Consider the following 21,140-nt stretch of genomic DNA (forward strand, 5'->3'; position numbering starts at 1 on the left):
GATCACGTGCTGTGCTGGTCTGCCCTGCCCAAATACATCACCTGGCTGTCTGTACCACACCCATAGCCCTTGGTCTTTACATTGGATTTCCTCAAATTAGTACATAATGTAACATGATCACCAAATAGATAGGCATGTTATAAAACTTTTCCCAATTAAAAAGTTTTGAAATATTACCAGAATTATTACACTACATTCTGTTTTTACTTTAGCAGTAAAAGTAACATAATAAGCCTATAATAAACTCATGGGAACCCGTAACATTGTACTATTCTCTGGGTCAAAGACAATATGGCCCCTTAAATAATACACTGCTCAAAAAAATAGAGGGAACACTAAAATAACACATCCTAGATCTGAATGAATGAAATATTCTTATTAAATACTTTTTTTCTTTACATAGATGAATGTGCTGACAACAAAATCACACAAAAATGATCAATGGAAATCAAACTTATGAACCCATGGAGGTCTGGATTTGGAGTCACACTTAAAATTAAAGTGGAAAACCACACTACAGGCTGATCCAACTTTGATCTAATGTCCTTAAAACAAGTCAAAATGAGGCTCAGTAGTGTGTGTGGCCTCTACGTGTCTGTTTGACCTCCCTACAACGCCTGGGCATGCTCCTGATGAGGTGGCAGATGGTCTCCTGAGGGATCTCCTCCCAGACCTGGACTAAAGCGTCCGCCAACTCCTGGACAGTCTGTGGTGCAACGTGGCGTTGGTGGATGGAGCGAGACATGATGTCCCAGATGTGCTCAATTGGATTCAGGTCTGGGGAACGGGCGGGCCAGTCCATAGCATCAATGCCTTCCTCTTGCAGGAACTGCTGACACACTCCAGCCACATGAGGTCTAGCATTGTCTTGCATTAGGAGGAACCCAGGGCCAACCGCACCAGTATATGGTCTCACAAGGGGTCTGAGGATCTCATCTCGGTACCTAATGGCAGTCAGACTACCTCTGGCGAGCACATGGAGGGCTGTGCTGCCCCCCAAAGAAATGCCACCCCACACCATGACTGACCCACCGCCAAACCGGTCATGCTGGAGGATGTTGCAGGCAGCAGAACGTTCTCCACGGCGTCTCCAGACTCTGTCACGTCCTCGGTGTGAACCTGCTTTCATCTGTGAAGAGCACAGGGCGCCAGTGGCGAATTTGCCAATCTTGGTGTTCTCTGGCAAATGCAAAACGTCCTGCACGGTGTTGGGCTGTAAGCACAACCCCCACCTGTGGACGTTGGGCCCTCATACCACCCTCATGGAGTCTGTTACTGACCGTTTGAGCAGACACATGCACATTTGTGGCCTGCTGGAAGTCATTTTGCAGGGCTCTGGCAGTGCACAAAGGTGGAGGTAGCGGTCCTGCTGCTGGGTTGTTGTCCTCCTACGGCCTCCTCCACGTCTCCTGATGTACTGGCCTGTCTCCTGGTAGCGCCTCCATGCTCTGGACACTACGCTGACAGACACAGCAAACCTTCTTGCCACATCTCGCATATATGTGCCATCCTGGATGAGCTGCACTACCTGAGCCACTTGTGTGGGTTGTAGACTCCGTCTCAAGCTACCAGTAGAGTGAAAGCACCGCCAGCATTCAAAAGTGACCAAAACATCAGCCAGGAAGCATAGGAACTGAGAAGTGGTCTGTGGTCACCACCTGCAGTCTTGCTAATTGCCTATAATTTCCACCTGTTGTCTATTCCATTTGCACAACTGCATGTGAAATGTATTGTCAATCAGTGTTGCCCCCTAAGTGGACAGTTTGATTTCACAGAAGTGTGATTGACTTGGAGTTACATTGTGTTAAGTGTTCCCTTTATTTTTTTGAGGAGTGTATATATTCAATGGATTAATGAATAAGCAGGTCTTCATGGTCGAATTGCTGCCTCATTGATAGTCACCCAGGTTGAGGTTGTGGAAGCTGAGTATTGAGACCCTCCCACTGTGCCTCTCATGTCTACTTGCAGAGCCACATCCTACAGCTCCCCTAGAGAGAGGAGAGTGAAAACAGAGAACTAATGGAGGGCATGGCTATGCTGCATCCAAGTCTCCATTGTTCAATGTCGGAAATATTTCACCTTGCCATAACCCATTTACAGTGGGGCAAGAAAGTATTTAGTCAGCCACCAATTGTGCAAGTTCGCCCACTTAAAAAGATGAGAGGCCTGTAATTTTCATCATAGGTACACTTCAACTATGACAGACAAAATGAGAAGGAACAAATCCAGAAAATCACATTGTAGGATTTTTTATGAATTTATTTCAAATTATGGTGGAAAATAAGTATTTGGTCACCTACAAACAAGCAATATTTCTGGCTCTCACAGACCTGGAACAACTTCTTTAAGAGGCTCCTAAATCCTCCACTCGTTGCCTGTATTAATGGCACCTGTTTGAACTTGTTATCAGTATAAAAGACACCTGTCCACAACCTCAAACAGTCACACTCCAAACTCCACTATGGCCAAGACCAAAGAGCTGTCAAAGAACACCAGAAACAAAATTGTAGACCTGCACCAGGCTGGGAAGACTGAATCTGCAATTGGTAAGCAGCTTGGTTTGAAGAAATTCACTGTGGGAGCAATTATTAGGAAATGGAAGACATACAAGACCACTGATGATCTCCCTTGATCTGGGGCTCCACGCAAAATCTCACCCCGTGGGGGTCAAAATGATCATCAAGGACATCAACCATCCAAGCCACGGCCAGTACATGTGCATCAAAGCTGGGACCGAGAGGCTGAAAAACAGCTTCTATCTCAAGGCCATCAGACTGTTAAATAGCCATCACTAGCTGGCTACCACCCGTTTACTCAACCCTGCACCTTAGAGACTGCTGCCCTATGTACATAGGCATGAAATCACTGGTCACTTTAATAATGGAACACTAGTCACTTTAATAATGTTTACTCATTTCATATACTGTATTTTAGTCAATGCCACTACAACATTGCTCGTTCTAATATTTACAGTACCAGTCCAAACTTTTTTTAAACTATTTACTACATTGTAGAATAATAATGAAGACATCTATGAAATAACACATATGGAATCATGTAGTAACCAAAAAAAGATATAATCTGTTCACCTCCTCTGCGCCTCACAAAGACACGGCGGTTGGAACCAAAAATCTCAGATTTTAACTCATCAGACCAAAGGACAGATTTCCACAGGTCTAATGTCCATTGCTCGTGTTTCTTGGTCCAAACAAGTCTCCTCTTCTTCTTGGTGTCCTTTAGTAGGGGTTTCTTTGCAGCAATTTGACCATGAAGGCCTGATTCACGCAGTCTCCTCTGAACAGTTGATGTTGAGATTTGTCTGTTACTTGAACTCCATGAAGCATTTATTTGGGCTGCAATTTCTGAGGCTGGTAACTCTAATGAACTTATCCTCTGCAGCAGAGGTCACTCTGAGGCTGCATTCCAAACACTTAAGACACACCCTCTCCCCTCAGCCCTCAAATTAAGTGGACACTTCTGATGATGTATCATGATGTCTAATGTGTATACACTTGCAGGGCAAGTATATGCCTGAAAATTGGTCCCTCGTACATCCCGCAAAGATTATGTTTGCAGCCAACGGTATCTTGTGGGTGCTTTATATGATTGCATTAATATACACCTACTGTATGATAGCGAGCAAATGAATTAGCTAACGTTAGCCTGCCTAGCTGGAACTTTTGAAGATGGAAAATGTTTTAGTTCTACAATTTCCAAAAACTAACCAAACAAAAACATTATTTTACGAGACGTGTTTGGGCCGTCATGTGCATTAATGGCACAATTTCTAACTTATTTATATTTGTTTTTACTTACACTTGTATGTTGACTCCATATTGGCGTTGAGGTTTTAAGTTTTGGCTGACTTTTCTAAGCAGATGTACAATCATCGCAAATTGAATTATGGGGCGTTTCAGGCCCCAAAGTGAACATAATTGTACACTCGCAAACTCCATTAAAAACAAGGGCTGAGGGGCTTACGTTGCAAACTTCACTTGCTTGGCTAATAATTTTGACTGACGACAAATATGGCCGTGAAGATTCCCCCAAGGGCACAAGGTGAGAGTAAGTGGAGGAGGGTGTTTCTTTTATGAGTTTGAAACGCTACCTTGTCACAACACAACTGATTGGCTCAAACTCATTAAGAAGGAAATAAATTCCACAAATGAACTTTTAACAAGGCACACCTGTTCATTGAAATCCATTCCAGGTGACTACCTCACCTGGAATGAGTGTGCAAATCTGTCATCAAGGTGGCTAGTTTGAAGAATATCCAATATATTTTGATTTGTTTAACACTTTTTTGGTTAATACATGATTCCAAGTGTTATTTCATAGTTTTAATGTCTTCACTATTATTCTACAATGTATAAATTAGCAAAAATAAAGAAAAACCCTTGAATGAGTAGGTGTGTCCAAACTTTTGACTGGTACTGTATATATTTCTTAATTCCATTCTTTTACTTTTAGATTTGTGTGTATTGTTAGATACTACTGCACTGTTGGAGCTAGGAACACAAGCTAAATATGTTTATGTGACCAATAGCATTTGATTTGATCTATTCAAATGAGAAATGTAGGCCTATCGGTGTTGTCTTCAGGTGTGGTCTGACATTAACTAGGTATTGGTCACAGGGGTTCAATCTGAACATTGGGCTCTGAGTGCTTTGGCGGGACCTTGTCCCCACACTCACACTTCTGCTCTCCTCCGTGCTCCAGGCACTGTGCCAGCACTCTGTTGGCCAAATGTTTTAGATGCCTATCAGAAAAACCTGCTCTTCTGATAAACATCTAAATCATTCTTCATGTAGAGCTGTGAGTGAGAACTTCATGACTGAAAGATGCCACGTGTCCCTGAAGAACTGCTTAAGGGTCCGCTGGATGATGGAGAGGGTTGTTTCTCAGGCTGAACTGTAATCTTTTTGAAGGAGGCCATTTCTCTACTGACTGGAACAAATACTGGCCAGTTCACATTGGTGTTTGGTAGCCACTGCAGATTGCACTCTGTCGCATTCTTCTTTTGCTCATCTCCATGGTGAACCTGACCTTTGCTTGTCTATACAGGTAACAATCTCTCCAAGAAATCAGTTCATACACAATTCTCCACAGCTGATCAGCCACTATCTACGTGGCTCTCCCAGGAGAGACATATTGTCTACTCTACAGTAACCATTATACTATTCAAACTTGAAACTATCCAGTTTAGGCATTAACTCCAAAGGGTTAAGGATCGGTTTAAAACAAACATAACTTTCTATCACTGGATTTGAACCGACAAACTCTGGATTCAGAGGCAGATGCTTACGCCCATCTTCTATCCTCAACACCATACCAAAACATACTTTAAGGTGACAATGCTCACTGTTACCCCTAGTGGCCGTTTTCCTCATCTCCTTGACGTCCTCAGACCTGGCTGGACATCAAATATAGACTTGCATCACGGGTGACCTGGCTGTTTCCCAGGGTCAGTGTTAAAAGACGTGTCTTAGGTCGATAAAGTTTATTTCCATTGTATCTTTCTGTACAATAACCCTATAAATACATTTTCACATGTAAAATAAAAAAAAGAGGTCACCTTGCATCCCACCCAAAAACAATGTTGTTAGGAAGTACAAATAATGCACAAAACAAAAGCTGCTTAGAAGTGAACAATATTCATAAGATAACGCACTATTACATATCTCATATGACATGTCAACTGCATTTTTCGTTATTTTTTCTGGTTAGGTTATTAAAATTACAGACAATGGATGTGCATTGTGTAAAACAAGAGATTAAACTCTAATTTACCCCATATCATACATGATAATAATAATTCCTTCGAAAAACAATAGAAGGCACCACACATTCCTATAGAACCTTCCTCCCATTGAACGTCTAGAATGTTAAAACATCCATTGATGTTATCGCCGTAACCCGTGTAACAAAGCCTACAAGAGGTGAGAAAGTGTCGAGTTGGAGATGAATTAGTCTTAACATGAGTACAAATGCAAACAGCTGGGAATCTTAGTGCACTCATGCTGCTTTAACAAATACAAGACCCCTATGAAAAGGCAATTTGCTGTCATTTGAAAAGAGTTACAGCACCAGCATAACACCTCACTCCATCGTTTAGTTCTTTTGATTAGATACAATATAAACAACTAGGGTAAGCATGTCATTTCCCATGGAGAATGAAAGTTGTAAGAGTTGTTGTGAACCGATGGCGATGTGTTTACTGAGACAATGTTCATGTTTAATGATGAAGGTCAAATGTCAACTATAACCAGCCACCATAATGGTCTTTGACCTTCACTTTAGTCTGTATTACCTACACAACACCACCACTGCGGAATTCAGGCTCATGAGCCTGTGGTATCATCTTTGATGTTGGGCACACCATCACTGTGACTGCAGGATAACACCAAGGGTCTTCACTGTGGCATTCACAGCATTCATAGCAGCGGTGGCCACCACAGGCAAATCTCTAGCCACTCTCTGGATGGGGGGCATGTTGGGGCCTTCCAATGTGTCCAGGATACCTTCAGACAACATTTTTTAAAACAAAATGTCCAATTCTTATTTCTTTAATCATACAGAAATTCAAGACCCAGTTTAAGAATATACCTTGGAGGGTCTTTGAATAGAAGCAATTAAAATGTGTTTAAAATTGGACCAGGGGAGTCAACTCAATTACCTGGGTTCACATTATTGGCTTTCGTTACTCTGAAAGACGTATGTCCACTGCAATGAAATACTTTTGTGGATGACCTCATTTTATTACTCTCTCACACACACACACACACACACACACAAACACGGTACCAGTCAAACGTTTGGAAGCACTTACTCCTTCAAGGGTTTTTCTTTATTTTTACTATTTTCTACATTGTCAAATAATAGTGAAGACATCAAAACGATGGAATAATGTAGTAACTGTCATTTCACTTTACTTATTTGAGCTGTTCTTGCCATAATATGGACTTGGCCATCTTCTGTATACCAACCCTACGTTGTCACAACACAACTGTCTCAAATGAGGGAAAGAAATTCCACAAATTAACTTTTAACAATGCACACCTGTTAATTGAAATGCATTCCAGGTGACTACCTCATGAAAATGGTTGAGAGAGTGCAAAGTTGTCATCAAGGCAAAGGGTGGCTAGTTTGAAGAATCTCAAATTTAAAATAACATTTAAAAAAATTGTTTACTACATGATTCCATGTGTTATTTCATAGTTTTAATGTCTTTACTAATTATTCTACAATATAGAAAATAGTCAAAATAAAGGAAAACCCTTGAATGAGTAGGTGTGTCCAAACTTTTGACTGGTACTGTATATATATTACATATATAGCGAGAGATTGCTCAATCCTGGGTCACATACAATATGCAAAACAACAAAACTAAAGTGTCCTAATTGCACACACTTTGGGTAGTACAGTTCCTTCAAAAAGTATTCACACCCCTTCACTTACTCAAAAACAATCACACCCATCTGCGCACATTACCCCATACTGACAAAGTGAAAATGTTTTTAGAAATGTTTGCAATTGACATAAGCATTCACACCCCTGAGTCAATACTTTGCAGCGATTACATCTGTGAGTCTTTCTGGGTAAGTCTAAGAGTTTTCCACACCTGGATTGTGCAACATTTGCCCATTATTACAAAAAAAGATTATTCAATCTCTGTCAAAACTGTAACTCAGACACTCAGGAACATTCACTGTCTTCTTGGTAAGCAACTCCAGTGTAGATTTGGTCATTCCATTTATTTTTTTATTCTTGAAAAACTCCCCAGTCCTTAACAATTACAAGCATACCAATAACATGATGCAGCCCCCACTATGCGTGAAGATTTAGAGCATGGTACTCAGTAATGTGTTCTATTGGATTTGACCCCAAACAGACTTTCTTTGCCACATTTGTTGCAATATTACTTTAGTGCCTTGTTGCAAACAGGATTCATGTTTTGGAATATGTGTATTCTGTACAGGCTTCCTTCTTTTCACTCTGTCAATTAGGTTAGTATTGTGGAGTAACTACATGTTGTTGATGCATCCTCAGCTCTCTCTTATAACAGCCATTAAACTGTGTTTTTAGGTCACCATCCAAAGTGTAATTAGTAATTTCACCATGCTCAAAGGGATATTCATTGTCTGATTTTTTTAACCTATCTACCAATAGCTGCCCTTCTTTGCAAGGCATTGGAAAACCTCCCTGGTCTTTGTGGTTGAATCTGGTTTTGAAATTCACTGCTCGACTGAGGGACATTATCGATAATTGTATGTGTGGGGTACAGAGATGAGGTAGTCATAAAAAAAAATCATCTTAAACACTATTTATTATTGCACACAGAGTGACTTATTGTGTGACTTGTTAAGCACATTTTTACTCCTAAACTTATTTCGGCTTGCCTTAACAAAGGGGTTGAATACTTGACTCTAAACATTTCAGCTTTTCATTTTTAATGAATTTGTAAAAAATAAAAACATCCACTTTGTCATTATGGGGTATTGTGTGTAGGGAAGTGACACCTCTACGCCTGAATCCATTAAGAGTCTCAAAGTAGGAGCGCTGATCTAGGATCAGGTCCACTCTTTATTCATTGTGATTTAAAAGTCAAAAATGATCTCAGATCAGCACCCCTACTCTGAGACGCTTTATGAATACGGGCCCTGGTTTGCTTAGTAAGGAATCTTACCTTCAACAATCTTGTGATAAGCGAAGTGCAGGTAGAGCAGAAAGAGCATATGCAGAGCACCCAGTGTTCCACAGAGGACGAGGCGCGGGGTTGGTCCCACGGTCCGAGAGATGAGAGCAGCCACCTGAGAGAGAACGAGAGCGAGGGTTAATGTGAGCAAGTGGGACAGACTGACTATCACTGACATAGTGGGCACGTTCAAGCGGATACAGTTTTTGCAACATTTGTTGCATTATGGGGATAAAAATTGCCCCGACTTGCATCTACATGTCGACTTCATGAAATTTACAAAAATCACGTGATCAAAGGTCATGAAGTTGACTGCAGTCTACTGCAAGTTTCTGCAGTTGCTCTTCGCCAACTTTATCCTGCAGCCATCCCCTGCATTATAGAAGGCTCTATTGTCAACCAGTCATTACAGTGTTTTTGTTTGACCCATGCAAACTTGACCAAAGACATGACTGAAAAAGGAACCAACTTTGCCACGATTCATGTAAGCCTATACAGTGGTTATACTGTGCCTTCAGAAAGTATTCACACCCTTTGACTCATTTTGTTGTGTTACAGCCTGAATATAAAATTGATTAAATTTCAAAAATAATTTCCACTGGCCTCCAAATAATACCCCATAATGTCAAAGTGGAATTAGCTTTTTCAAAAAATTTCAAAATTAATAAAAATGAAAAGCTGAAATGTCTTGAGTCAATAAGTATTCAACACCTTTGTTATGGCAAGCTCAGTTAAGTTAAGGAGTAAAAATGTGCTTAACAAGTCACATAATAAGTTGTATGGAGTCACTCTGTGCAATAGTGTTTAACACGATTTTTGAATGACTACCTCAGCTCTGTACCCTACACATACAATTATCTGTAAGGTCCCTCAGTCGAGCATTGAATTTCAAACACAGATTCAAACACAAATACCAGGGAGGTTTTCCAATGCCTTGCAAGGAAGGGCACCTATTGATAGCAGACATTGAATATACCTTTGAGCATGGTGAAGTTATTAATTACACTTCGGATGGTGTATCAATACACCCAGTCACTACAAAAATAAAGGTGTCCTTCCTAACTCAGTTGCCGGAGAGGAAGGAAACCGCTCAAGGATTTCACCATGAGACCAATGGTGACTTTAAAACCATTACAAATTTTAAAACCATGAATGGCTGTGATAGGAGAAAACTGAGGATGAATCAAAAACATTGTAGGTACTCCACAATACTAACCTAATAGGCAGAGTGAAAAGAAGGAAACATGTACAGAACCTGTTTGCAACAAGGCACTAAAGTAATACTCAAAGAATGTGGCAAACAATTCACTTTTTGTCCTGAGTACAAAGTGTTATGTAAGGGGCAAATCCAATATAACACATTACCGAGTACTACTCTCCATATTTTCTAGCATAGTAGTGGCTGCATCACGTTATGGGTATGATTGTAATTGTTAAGGACTGGGGAGTTTAAGATAAAAAGATTAATGGAATGGTGCTAAGCACAGGCAAAATCCCAGAGGAAAGCCTGGTTCAGTCTAATTTCCAACAGAGACTGGGAGATGAATTCACCTTTTAGCAGGACAATAACCTAAAACACAAGGCCAAATCTACACTGGAGTTGCTTACCAAGGAGGTGAATGTTCCTGAGTGGCCGAGTCACAGTTTTGCCTTAAATCTACATAAAAATCTATGGCAAGACCTGAAGATGCTAGTCGAGTCATGATCAACAACAAATTTGACAGAGCTTGAATCATTTTGAAAATAATAATGGACAAATGTTGCACAATACAGGTGTGGAAAGCACTTAGAGGCTTCCCATGAGATTCACAGCTGTAATCGCTGCCAAAGGTGCTTCTAGGTATTGACTCATGGGTGTGAATACTTATGTAAATGAGATATTTCTGTATTTCATTTTCAATCAATTTTTAACAAAATCTAAAACATGTTTTCACTTAGTCTTTATGGGAAGTCTTTTTGAGAATGACACAAATACAAATTTTCACAAAGTCTGCTGCCTCAGTTTGTATGATGGCAATTTGCATATACTCCAGAATGTTATGAAGAGTGATCAGATGAATTGCAATTAATTGCAAAGTCCCTCTTTACCAGGGAAATGAACTGAATCCCCAAAAAACATTTCCACTGCATTTCAGCCCTGCCACAAAAGGACCAGCTGACATCATGTCAGTGATTCTCTCGTTAACACAGGTGTGAGTGTTGACGAGGACAAGGCTGGAGATCACTCTGTCATGCTGATTGAGTTCGAATAACAGACTGGAAGCTTCAAAAGGAGGGTGGTGCTTGGAATCATTGTTCTTCCTCTGTCAACCATGGTTACCTGCAAGGAAACACGTGCTGTCATCATTGCTTCACAGGCAAGGATATTGCTGCCAGTAAGATTGCACCTAAATAAACCATTTATCGGATCATCAAGAACTTCAAGGAGAGTGGTTCAATTGTTGTGAAGAAGGCTTCAGGGCGCCCAAGAAAGTCCAGCAAGCGCCAGGACCGTCTCCTAAAGTTGATTCAGCTGCGGGATCGTGGCACCACCAGTACAGAGCTTGCTCAGGAATGGCAGCAGGCAAGTGTGAGTGCATCTGCACGCACAGTGAGGCGAATACTTTTGGAGGAAGGCCTGGTCTCAAAAAGGGCAGCAAAGAAGCCACTTCTCGCTACCATCAGTCCTGTGTCATGCCAACAGTAAAGCATCCTGAGACCATTCATGTGTGGGGTTGCTTCTCAGCCAAGGGAGTGGGCTCACTAACAATTTTGCCTAAGAATACAGCCATGAATAAAGAATGGTACCAACACATCCTCTGATAGCAACTTTTGAACATTTTAGAACATTTTGGTGACGAACAATGCCTTTTCCAGCATGATGGAGCACCTTGCCATAAGGCAAAAGTGATAAGTGGCTCGGGGAACAAAATATCATTTTTTTCCATGGCCAGGAAACTCCCCAGACCTTAATCCCATCGAGAACTTGTGGTCAATCCTCAAGAGGTGGGTGGACAAACAAAAACCCCACAAATTCTGACAAACTCCAAGCATTGGTTATGCAAGAATGGGCTGCCATCAGTCAGGATGTGGCCCAGAAGTTAATTGACAGCATGCCAGGGCGGATTGCAGAGGTCTTGAAAAAGAAGGGTCAACACTGCAAATATTGACTCTTTGCATCAACTTCATGTAATTGTCAATAAAAGCCTTTGACACTTATGAAATGCTTGTAATTATACTTCAGTATTCCATAGTAACATCTGACAAAAATACCTAAAGACACTGAAGCAGCAAACTTTGTGTAAATTAATATTTGTGTCATTCTCAAAACTTTTAGTCACGACTGTACTCCTGCAGTAACTCCCTGTCAGAGAGACTGCGATAAAAGGTTAGGCAGGAGGCCCTTGGCCAGTGGTAGGTCAGAGTTGAGGGCTCTCTTTCAAGCACACTCACTACCGCTTATCAGTCGTCTCTCCAGGTGCTACAGAGACGGACAAGTCCAAGGCCCTCCAGAGTCTGCTGACCAACAACCTAGGATGTATCCAGGGCACAGAGAAGAAAACTCCACTCATAATAGTATACGTCATGTAAACCTCATTCACTATGGCAGTCTGCTAGTGTGATGCCAGCATATTATCCAGGCCAATGGTTGGATTGGATTTACTGTACTCACTCCAAAACTCATGCCCTCTCCTCCCTGTAAAAATATCTAAAGACACTGAAGCGGCAAACTTTGTGAAAATTAATATTTGTGTCATTCATAAAACTTTTGGCCACGACTGTAGTAGATGGGTGAGACAAAAATATATTTAATCCATTTTGAATTCAGGCTGTAACACAACAAAATGTGGAATAAGTCAAGGGGTATGAATACTTTCTGAATGTGTTATTTGAGGCTCTCTCCCACTAATTGATTGTATAACGTGCACACATGATTTCAGTTTGTAGGTGTAATATGGGGGTTGGAGACATGTTTATTTCAACATTTTATAAAGAAGAACCTTTCTAACCAAAGGCAACACTGATCTGATTGAGCTGGCCTTGCTGTTGGAAAACCACAATAGTGTTAGTCTTTCAGCTTTCGCGGTTGCACCTCCCCCGACTCCGCTCCTCGACTTTTGTCTAGTTGGTTGCTTTAGCCTGACCACTCAAACGTGCCCAGTGTGAACGTCAGCAAGTGTCTAAGTGTCAAGGGGCTCTTGGGACTTGTAGTAATTGACCTGCTTATTTACCATCCGCAGTGTGGAGAGCCCTCCTACGACCAGCCACAGGATGTAGAACAGGGAGTGGAAGTGGACGTTGTAGGTGACAAAGAGAACCACGCAGTGTCCGAAAAGACCATAACCCTGTTGGGGGCACATAGTAGAACAGACAGTGAGATTTCACACTGCATTTATAACAGACTGATTACACGGGGATGCTGTGAGGGGAGTGATGGTCATTGTTGACTCACCAGCAGAGACAGGGTCTGGAGCATGGTGATCTGGGCGTTGCACAGATATGCCAGGAAGTATATGAAGGAGGAAACTCCCAGCCAGTAACCAAAGCATGTCCCTATGGCTGTGCCCATCAGAGTACCCTCTCTCTGTCCAGGGAGGAAGAACAATGTATTAGGCCTAATCAAGGTCAGATAGACAACATACAGTGCCTTCAGAAAGTATTCATACCCCTTGACTTATTCCACATTTTGTTGTTACAGCCTTTATTCAAAATTGATTAAATGTGGGGGTTTTTCTCACCCATCTACACACAATACCCCATAACGATCAAGTGAAAACACGCTTTTGAAATTTGTGCAACTTTATTGAAAATGAAATAGAAATACATCATTTACATAAGTATTCACACCCATGAGTCAATACTTTGTAGAATCACCTTTGGCAGCGATTACAGCTGTGAGTATTTCTGGGTAAGTCTCTAAGAGCTTTGCACACCTGGATTGTACAATATTTGCACATTCTTTTCTAAATTCGTCAAGCGCTGTCAAGTTGGTTGTTGTTGATCATTGCTAGACAGATGTTTTCTTTTTTTCAAGCCAATTTAAGTAAAACTGTAACTAGGCCACTCAGGCACATTCAATGTCCTCTTGGTAAGCAACTCCAGTGTAGACTTGACCTTGTGTTTTAGGTTACTGTCCTGCTGAAAGGTCAATTCATCTCCCAGTGTCTGGTGGAAAGAAGACAACCAGTTTTTCCTCTAGAATTTTGCCTGTGCTTGGCGCCATTACGTTTTTTTTAAATCCTGAACATCTACACAGTCCTTAACCATTACAAGCATGCCAACAGCATACCACCCTGCATCCCACTGCTTAGCTTGCTTCTGAAACTAAGCAGGGTTGGTCCTGGTCAGTTCCTGGATGGGAGACCAGATGCTGCTGGAAGTGGTGTTGGAGGGCCAGTAGGAGGCACTCTTTCCTCTGGTCTAAAAAATATCCCAATGCAGCAGGGCAGTGACACTTTCAGATGGGATGTTACATGGGTGTCCTGACTCTGAGGTCATTGAAGATCCCATGGCACTTATCGTAAGAGTAGGGGCGTTAACCCCGGTGTCCTGGCTAAATTCCCAAGCTGTCCTTCATACCATCATGGTCACCTAATCATCCCCAGCTTACAATTGGCTCATTCATCCCCCTCCTCTCCCCTGTAACTATTCCCCAGGTTGTTGCTATAAATGAGAATGTGTTCTCAGTCAACTTACCTGACGAAATAAATAACATGATGCAGCCACCACTATGCTTGAAAATATGAAGAGTGGTACACAATGTTGTATTAGATTGGCCCCACAAATAACACTTTGTATTAAGGGCAAAAAGTGAATTGTTTTGCAGTATTACTTTAGTGTCTTGTTGCAAACAGGATGCATGTTTTTAATTATTTTTTATTCTGTACAGGCTTCCTTCTTTTCACTCTGTCAATTTGGTTAGTATTGTGGAGTAACTACAATGCTGTTGATCCATCCTCAGTTATTTTTAACAGTCATTAAACTCTGTTTTAAAGTCACCATTGGCCTCATTGTGAAATCCCTGAGAGGTGTCCTTCCTCTCTGGCAACTGAGTGACTGGGTGTATTGCTACACCATCCAAAGTGTAATTCATAATTTCACCATGCTCAAAGGGATATTCAATGTCATCTTTTTTATTTTTTACCCATCTGCCAACAGGTGCCCTTCTTTGCAAGGCATCACTGCTCGACTGAAGGGTCATACAGATCATTTTACGTGAAGGGTACAGAGATGAGGTAGTCATTAACAAATCATTTTATTGTCCATAGTGAGTCCATGCAACTTATTATGTCACTTGTTAAGCACATTTTTACTCCCTAACTTATTTAGGCTTGCCATAACAAAGGGGTTGAATACTTATTGACTAAAAACATTTCAGCTTTTCATTTGTAATAACTTTGTTTTAAAAAAATGTATATTTTTATGACATGGGGTATTGTGTGTAGGCAGTTACACAAAATCTTAATTGAACCAATTTTAAATTCAGGCTATAACACAACAAAATCTGGATTAAGTCAAGGAGTGTGAATATTTTCTGACAGCACTTATCACATTTCGATGGAGATCTACAGACAGTTCCTTGGACTTAGTTTCTTCTCTGACATGCACTGTCAACTATGGGACCTTATGTAGACAGGTGTGTTTCTTTTCTCAATCCTGTCCAAACATTTGAATTGGCCACAGGTGGCCTCCAATCAAGTTGTATCCACCTCTCAATGATGATCAAAGGAAATTGGACGCACCTGAGCTCAATTTGGAGCGTCGTCGCATATAAGCATTTAACCACATGAGTGCTACATGAGCAGTAATTTCTATTTTTGAGCAGCAAAAGCTGAACAGATGGCTTTTGGTTTCATAATGTCAAAAGGGTTTTGAGTTGATGGCTACCCCCATTTCCAGTTTTAATTCATCTACCAGTATCCCTGAGCTTCATGAGAAATGTTAATCTATACATACTGTATATTAACATGCATTTACGAAGCCGGTATAAGTTGAGCTCTCTTACAATAACTGTTCCTGATGTCTTCATTCCATGCAGGAGGATGGCCACCAGTGTGAACACCAGCATCATGGGCCCATATAGCTCCCCAGCAATCTTCTATAGTTGGAAAATAGGAGCAGGGAAAACATTTAATATTTCCTTTTAATTGGCCAGGTAAGCACCGAAAGCCTCTAGATTTAAATCTCCTCTCGGCCTGTGAAAATAGTATGGGAAAAGAAAATGCCACTCACCTGTGGAAAATGTATCATGCGGATGGGTATCATTGATTCAATCAACCTAGGGTAGAAAAAAGTAAATGTGAGAAATCTTCTAAAATGTGACTCCGCAAGACTATTTTACAAGTTACACGTAAAACACGCACATTCGTGACCGACTCTCACCTGTTCCTGACTTGCATAGGCTCTACATCAAAGTACGGCCGGAGAATATCTATGTTGGCATATAGGTTGAAAGCTTTGGAAGCCTGACGCTTTCCAGCTTGCCACACCTAAGAGGGGGGAGTGGACTGCAACATTAACCAGACAAGGCTATTGAGATGTAACTTAGAATATTGGGTTCTGGCAAAGCTCCTTTTCATGACTAATGTGGTGTGTGTGACAGGTTGTTGCCCATCATAAGCATCACAAAGTATTCTCATCTCACCTCATCTGCCACCTGTCTCCCCAGCTGGCCCTTGATACCCTTCATGCCCAGAAACTCGCCATCCTCTCCAGTCTCCTCTTCAGTTGCTTCCGCCTCCTCTGCCACCTCTTCCTCCTCCTTCATGCGCTGGTGCATCTCCCCCATGTCCTCAAAGCTGGAGCCTGATGTGTCATCCATGTTCTCCATGTCAATCACTGCTGACCCAGTGCCCTGGTAAGATGGCTTATTAGATTTAACTACTGTATATCATGTATGTGAAATGTTTGACAAGTAAATTGTCAACATTTCCTTTGACACAGTCAGTCACCACGTGAAACAAAAAAGAAGGCTCCTTCCAGTTTATGGTTAGCTCACTAGCGAAACCTGTTCATAGACGATAACTGTAGTATCTTCTGACCGGAGGTTGTTTAAGAGCCCGGACGTTTGAGTTTTAAAAGGTTAAATTACTACACACCTTTAGAGGGTTAGGGTTCCCACACAGCCATATTTCCATGTTTCAGTGCTTGTTTTCCGAAAACAGACAAGACAGTGTACTACATGTGCCAATTAGCTGTCTGTGCCTCTGAACGCCAAAATACTGTCGGCTGAAACTGTTAAGTGTACAGTAAGTGCTTTTTTGATTTGTGAAATTATTTTGATGTGAGAGGGATTTGTTTGTTTCTAGAACCGTACTGCAATTAACCCTCCTGTTGTGTTTGTAATAGAGGGATTTGTTTGCGTTTCTCGAACCGTACTGCAATTAACCCTCCTGCTGTGTTCTTTTCATGTTAATTAATTCTGTGTCCCCTGTCCAAAATAACCGGCCCATTATAGCGGATTATAAATCCATATCACTTAATGTTGTGTTAGATCTTTTTATCAACTTAAGTTCTTGTGAACATTGATTTGCTATTTATGGCCTGTAGGCCTCATTGACCTGAGCGCATAACTCTTTGTAAAAAAAATAAAAAGCAGAATGTATGGATTATTTTGACTATAACAAATACTCATGAAACATATTGTGCTATTTATCACAGACTACTTTGCATCATAGTTTAACAAGGACATTTGTTTTGAAACCATTTCAAATGTTTAAATGGGCACAAAATAACATCTGTTGTGTTCCTGGTCAAAACTGACCGGTATGATTTTATTAGTAAAGAAAGGACATAGGCCCAAAACTACACATGAGAACTTTACCATATTACAAAATTAACATCTGAACACATTAAAGAACAACAGTAACAATAAGAGTATTACTAACAATCAATGGTGGTTCCATTTTGTGTGCTCTCATGTACATGTTGGCCAATACGTGGTGGTTGATGCATGAGCCTTGCAAATATATGCACTGCATTTACGGCACATAATGCTCGTTTTGACAACTCTTGTTGCACACAGATTGCACCTTTTTCCTTTTGTCTCTGGCAGTCGTAGATCTTGCTTCTGGTCTTTGTACATCTCTCACCAATCCAGCAGAGGATGGTGTTCGAGGAAGGTGTTGGTGCCTTTGAATGAGGGGTGCCACCATGGCTTTCCCCAACTCTTCTAGGAATAGTATCCTCTTGAAGAATTTCCCCTGCTTCCAGCCTGGATTCACCTCCATCCACACCACAAACCCGTTGTAGACCGACACGTCTAGGATGTTGAAGAGCACCACCATGGGCCAACGTGCTGTCATCCTCTTACAAGATTATGTGCCAGTGACCTGCAAAAGTGCAATCAGTGAATAAAATAATGAGTACATACAAGTGATACTTCATGTCTTGCATAGTAACATGTGAAGAATTGCATCAAAGCGTAGTTTTAATTGATCACATCTAAAACATATTTACATATTCAAATTAATAGAATTGACTATATTGTTCACAAAATCAATGAGCATTTCACCAAACATTTCATTTTTAATGGTGCAGATAAAACAATCTGGTAATAGAAAAATAAAGTACATAAGATAAAAAGTAACATACCTTATCAAGGTTGTCAACTCCCCCTTTGTTCCTGTTGTAATCCAGGACAGCGTTGTCCTCCCTGGTACTCACAGCGGCATCCCTACGCAGAGTTGTCATCAGGAGCACATTCTTCTTTTTCCCCTCGGGCAGTAGGACACAAGTGTTTGTGTGTATCGGTGAAGGCAAACTTGGAGGAAAAAAAAACAATCCCTGTCCTTGGTTGTGAGTGAGGCAAATGAGGCTTGTTCCTTCTGACCGTCCCCACCACAGTCATTTTTATTGGGAGCAGCTCCTGACCAAGAGCATGAGGTGAAGAAATTGTCATGTGTTATGTTGTGTCCCTGGAAACCTGCAGTCATTTCCAGGACCACCCGCTTCCCCTGGTACCTTTCGGGGACACCGTCAGCAGGTTTCCTTGTGTAAACCTGCATGTTCCAGGCATAACGTGTCCTAGCATCACATGCTGCCCATATCTTTATTCCATATTTAGGCGGTTTGCTTGGCATGTGCTGTTTGAATGGGCAGCATCCCCTAAAAGCGACCACTCATCCACTGTGATGTCTGGACTTGGATTATAGATGAGTGGCAGGCACTCCACCCACTTGTGCCAAACCTCTGATAGTTGCCAGCTTGTCTTGTTGACAGCGGCCTGGTCTTGTATCACGGTTGTCGAAGCCAATTTAAAAAAGTAAATAATAATTGCCCGACCAGACTCTGCATCCCATAAACTGGTGGTAGGTTCGTTTCTGGATCTGTACACAATCAAGAGATCCACGTATGCTTGGACGTCTGTCCGGTCTACTTCCTTTCAGTTGTCTTTGTAAACGCGTCCCCCCTCCAAATTGGTCATGTTTATCACTGTGGTTTTGATTGACTCTGTCAGGAACAGTTCGAAGCAGGATTTTATGTCATCAACCCGGGATATGGCGTATCTCGTTGACCCTGGGGTCATCCTGATAACATTTTCAGCCGACCTCTCCTCTCAGGTGGGGATGAAGACCAGGACAAATTCCCATTCTTTGACCAGAATGTAACAACAACCTCAGCAGGGCCCTCTTCCTCATCACTGGATTGTTCCACATCAGTTGTCTCTTGGTCTGGATCATATTCTGTGTCTTCAACTTCTGACATTTCCTCCTCTAATGTATCTTCACTGTCAGTTTCCTGGCCTCCTCCTCACCATTGTCATGCTCGAGCCTTACATACAGTGTTTCATTTGGTCATTGTGCTGCCACAGAACGAATTGAGCAAGGCCTCAAAAAAGCTTAATTATACCATAGCTGCAAGAAAAGTTCAATATATTATTGAAACAATGTTGCGATTGTTTGTGAGAATGCCAACAGGTGTGGATCCCGTGGGGGAAAAATTATGTTGGGGAAAGGTTCCCGTGGGGTTTTCCATGGAAAACAAGAAGGGGAGTGAGGTGTGTGTGTGTGTGTGTGTGTGTGTGTGTGTGAGACACACATGCATGTGGGGGTCTGGGAGAGGAAGTGTGTCCATCTGATGAATGGGCAGGTGCCTGAACTCAATTGTATACACTAATTGTAGTCTCACCCATTCATTTCTAATGACCGGTCATTTCTGACCAGGAACACCACAGGTGTACAAAAGTTAAATAAAACCCCAAATTTGATTTAAAATCTTAAAATGTATTTTGTGTGTCCATATGCCCTATGTGGACAGTCATGGAACCTTATGACAATCAGATTAAATTTACTAAATGGGCGGCAGGTAGCCTGGTGGTTAGAGCGGTGGGCCAGTAAGCAGGTAGCCTAGTGGTTACAGCGGTGGGCCAGTAACCTAAAGTTTGCCGGATCGAATCCCCGATCTAGCAGGTAAACATCTGTCGTAATGCCCCTGAACAAGGCAATTGACCCACTGTTCCTAGGGCCGTCATTGTAAATAAGAATTTGTTCGTAACTGACTTGCCTAGTTAAACAAAAAGAATAAAACTAAATTTCAGCGACAACTAAAATCGGTCCAATTCGACCGGAACACAACAATAGGGTTAAGAAATATTCACGTTTAGAAGAGTCAATTCGCCTTAAAACAGAAGGACTAAGGTTAATTTAGCAGGTCCATTATTGGGCTAGTTAACTACCACAACATTGTGGGACAAGTGCCCATTTTCAGTAGGATGATATGTACCGCAGAGTAAAATATGGTTTGGCAACACTAAAGTCCGATGTACAGTGATGTAATCAAATAAGTCGATACATAAAGCATTTTCTTGGATAGCTATAGCTAGCATAGTAACGTTAAGTTACCTGGATAATGTTGTCGTCAAAACCGCCCCATGGTTCCGTGTTTTTGTTTCCATCAGACGAAGCCATCTTTTAGAACAAGTGAACGTGTTCTTGATTTCTTGTTTAAAAAAATAAACTGCACTTTCAAACTCAAATACAACCAACGAATTGTTAATTATAGCATCAAAGGTGCTTTAAAGATAAACGTTTGTTCCCAAATATATTAAGCGGCCTGGTAATATTCCACGCACAACACGTCGTGCGTACTACGTGGACACTTCTCCTTTTGAGTGAATTTTCGACAGACAAGATGCTTTTTGGCGTATTGCTGCCCTTCTCAGCCCGGAGTATGCATTACACATTGTGACAAAACAAAAACAAACACCACCCATAACCCTGCAACCATAACACCAAAACACGCCCCTTATTCCACTACTTCGCCAAGAAACCAACTTTGCTAACATTGGCTCCCCCATAATTGGAACTCACTACGTTTTCTTCAAACTACACACTCCTTTGTCTCTGACCATAACCTTGGCACCTGAAACATCAAAGCGGCTTCGGAACAAAGGCTATCACGGGATAGCTCATATATCCTAGCATGACTATATCAGGCAAACACTCAATATCAAAACTCAAAAGGA

At 41.4% G+C, this 21,140-nt stretch overlaps 1 protein-coding gene across 3 annotated transcripts; it reads right to left on the bottom strand.

The window, feature by feature from the left end:
* Window positions 1–5,485: 5,485 nt before the first annotated feature.
* Window positions 5,486–20,850, bottom strand: LOC135512410 (protein YIPF3-like). Of its 3 annotated transcripts, none has more exons than XM_064934418.1 (9): window positions 20,518–20,850; window positions 16,320–16,513; window positions 16,058–16,164; window positions 15,908–15,953; window positions 15,681–15,773; window positions 13,128–13,259; window positions 12,895–13,020; window positions 8,687–8,810; window positions 5,486–6,521 (listed from the first exon to the last, which is right to left on the bottom strand). In XM_064934418.1, the coding sequence occupies exons 2-9, from the start codon at window positions 16,503–16,505 to the stop codon at window positions 6,382–6,384; spliced, it is 954 nt and encodes a 317-aa protein (XP_064790490.1). In that variant the 5' UTR covers window positions 16,506–16,513; window positions 20,518–20,850; the 3' UTR covers window positions 5,486–6,381. The 3 variants fall into 3 exon arrangements, with proteins under 3 accessions (XP_064790490.1, XP_064790488.1, XP_064790489.1); XM_064934416.1 differs by having other exon boundaries at window positions 16,320–16,529; window positions 20,518–20,847; XM_064934417.1 differs by having other exon boundaries at window positions 12,907–13,020; window positions 16,320–16,529; window positions 20,518–20,843.
* Between the last annotated feature and the right edge of the window lie 290 nt (window positions 20,851–21,140).

The sequence above is a fragment of the Oncorhynchus masou genome, chromosome 24 (genome assembly GCF_036934945.1).
Source record: "Oncorhynchus masou masou isolate Uvic2021 chromosome 24, UVic_Omas_1.1, whole genome shotgun sequence".
NCBI classification, from domain to species: domain Eukaryota; kingdom Metazoa; phylum Chordata; class Actinopteri; order Salmoniformes; family Salmonidae; genus Oncorhynchus; species Oncorhynchus masou.

Excerpts from the sequence above, each read along its gene's own strand:
- LOC135512410 (XM_064934416.1), bottom strand. The coding sequence starts at position 20,583 with ATGGCTTCGTCTGATGGAAACAAAAACACGGAACCATGGGGCGGTTTT. Across the intron at positions 16,530-20,517 it reads TTGACGACAACATTATCCAG|GGCACTGGGTCAGCAGTGAT; the intron begins GTAACTTAACGT and ends CCATCTTACCAG. Across the intron at positions 15,774-15,907 it reads GCATGATACATTTTCCACAG|AAGATTGCTGGGGAGCTATA; the intron begins GTGAGTGGCATT and ends TTCCAACTATAG.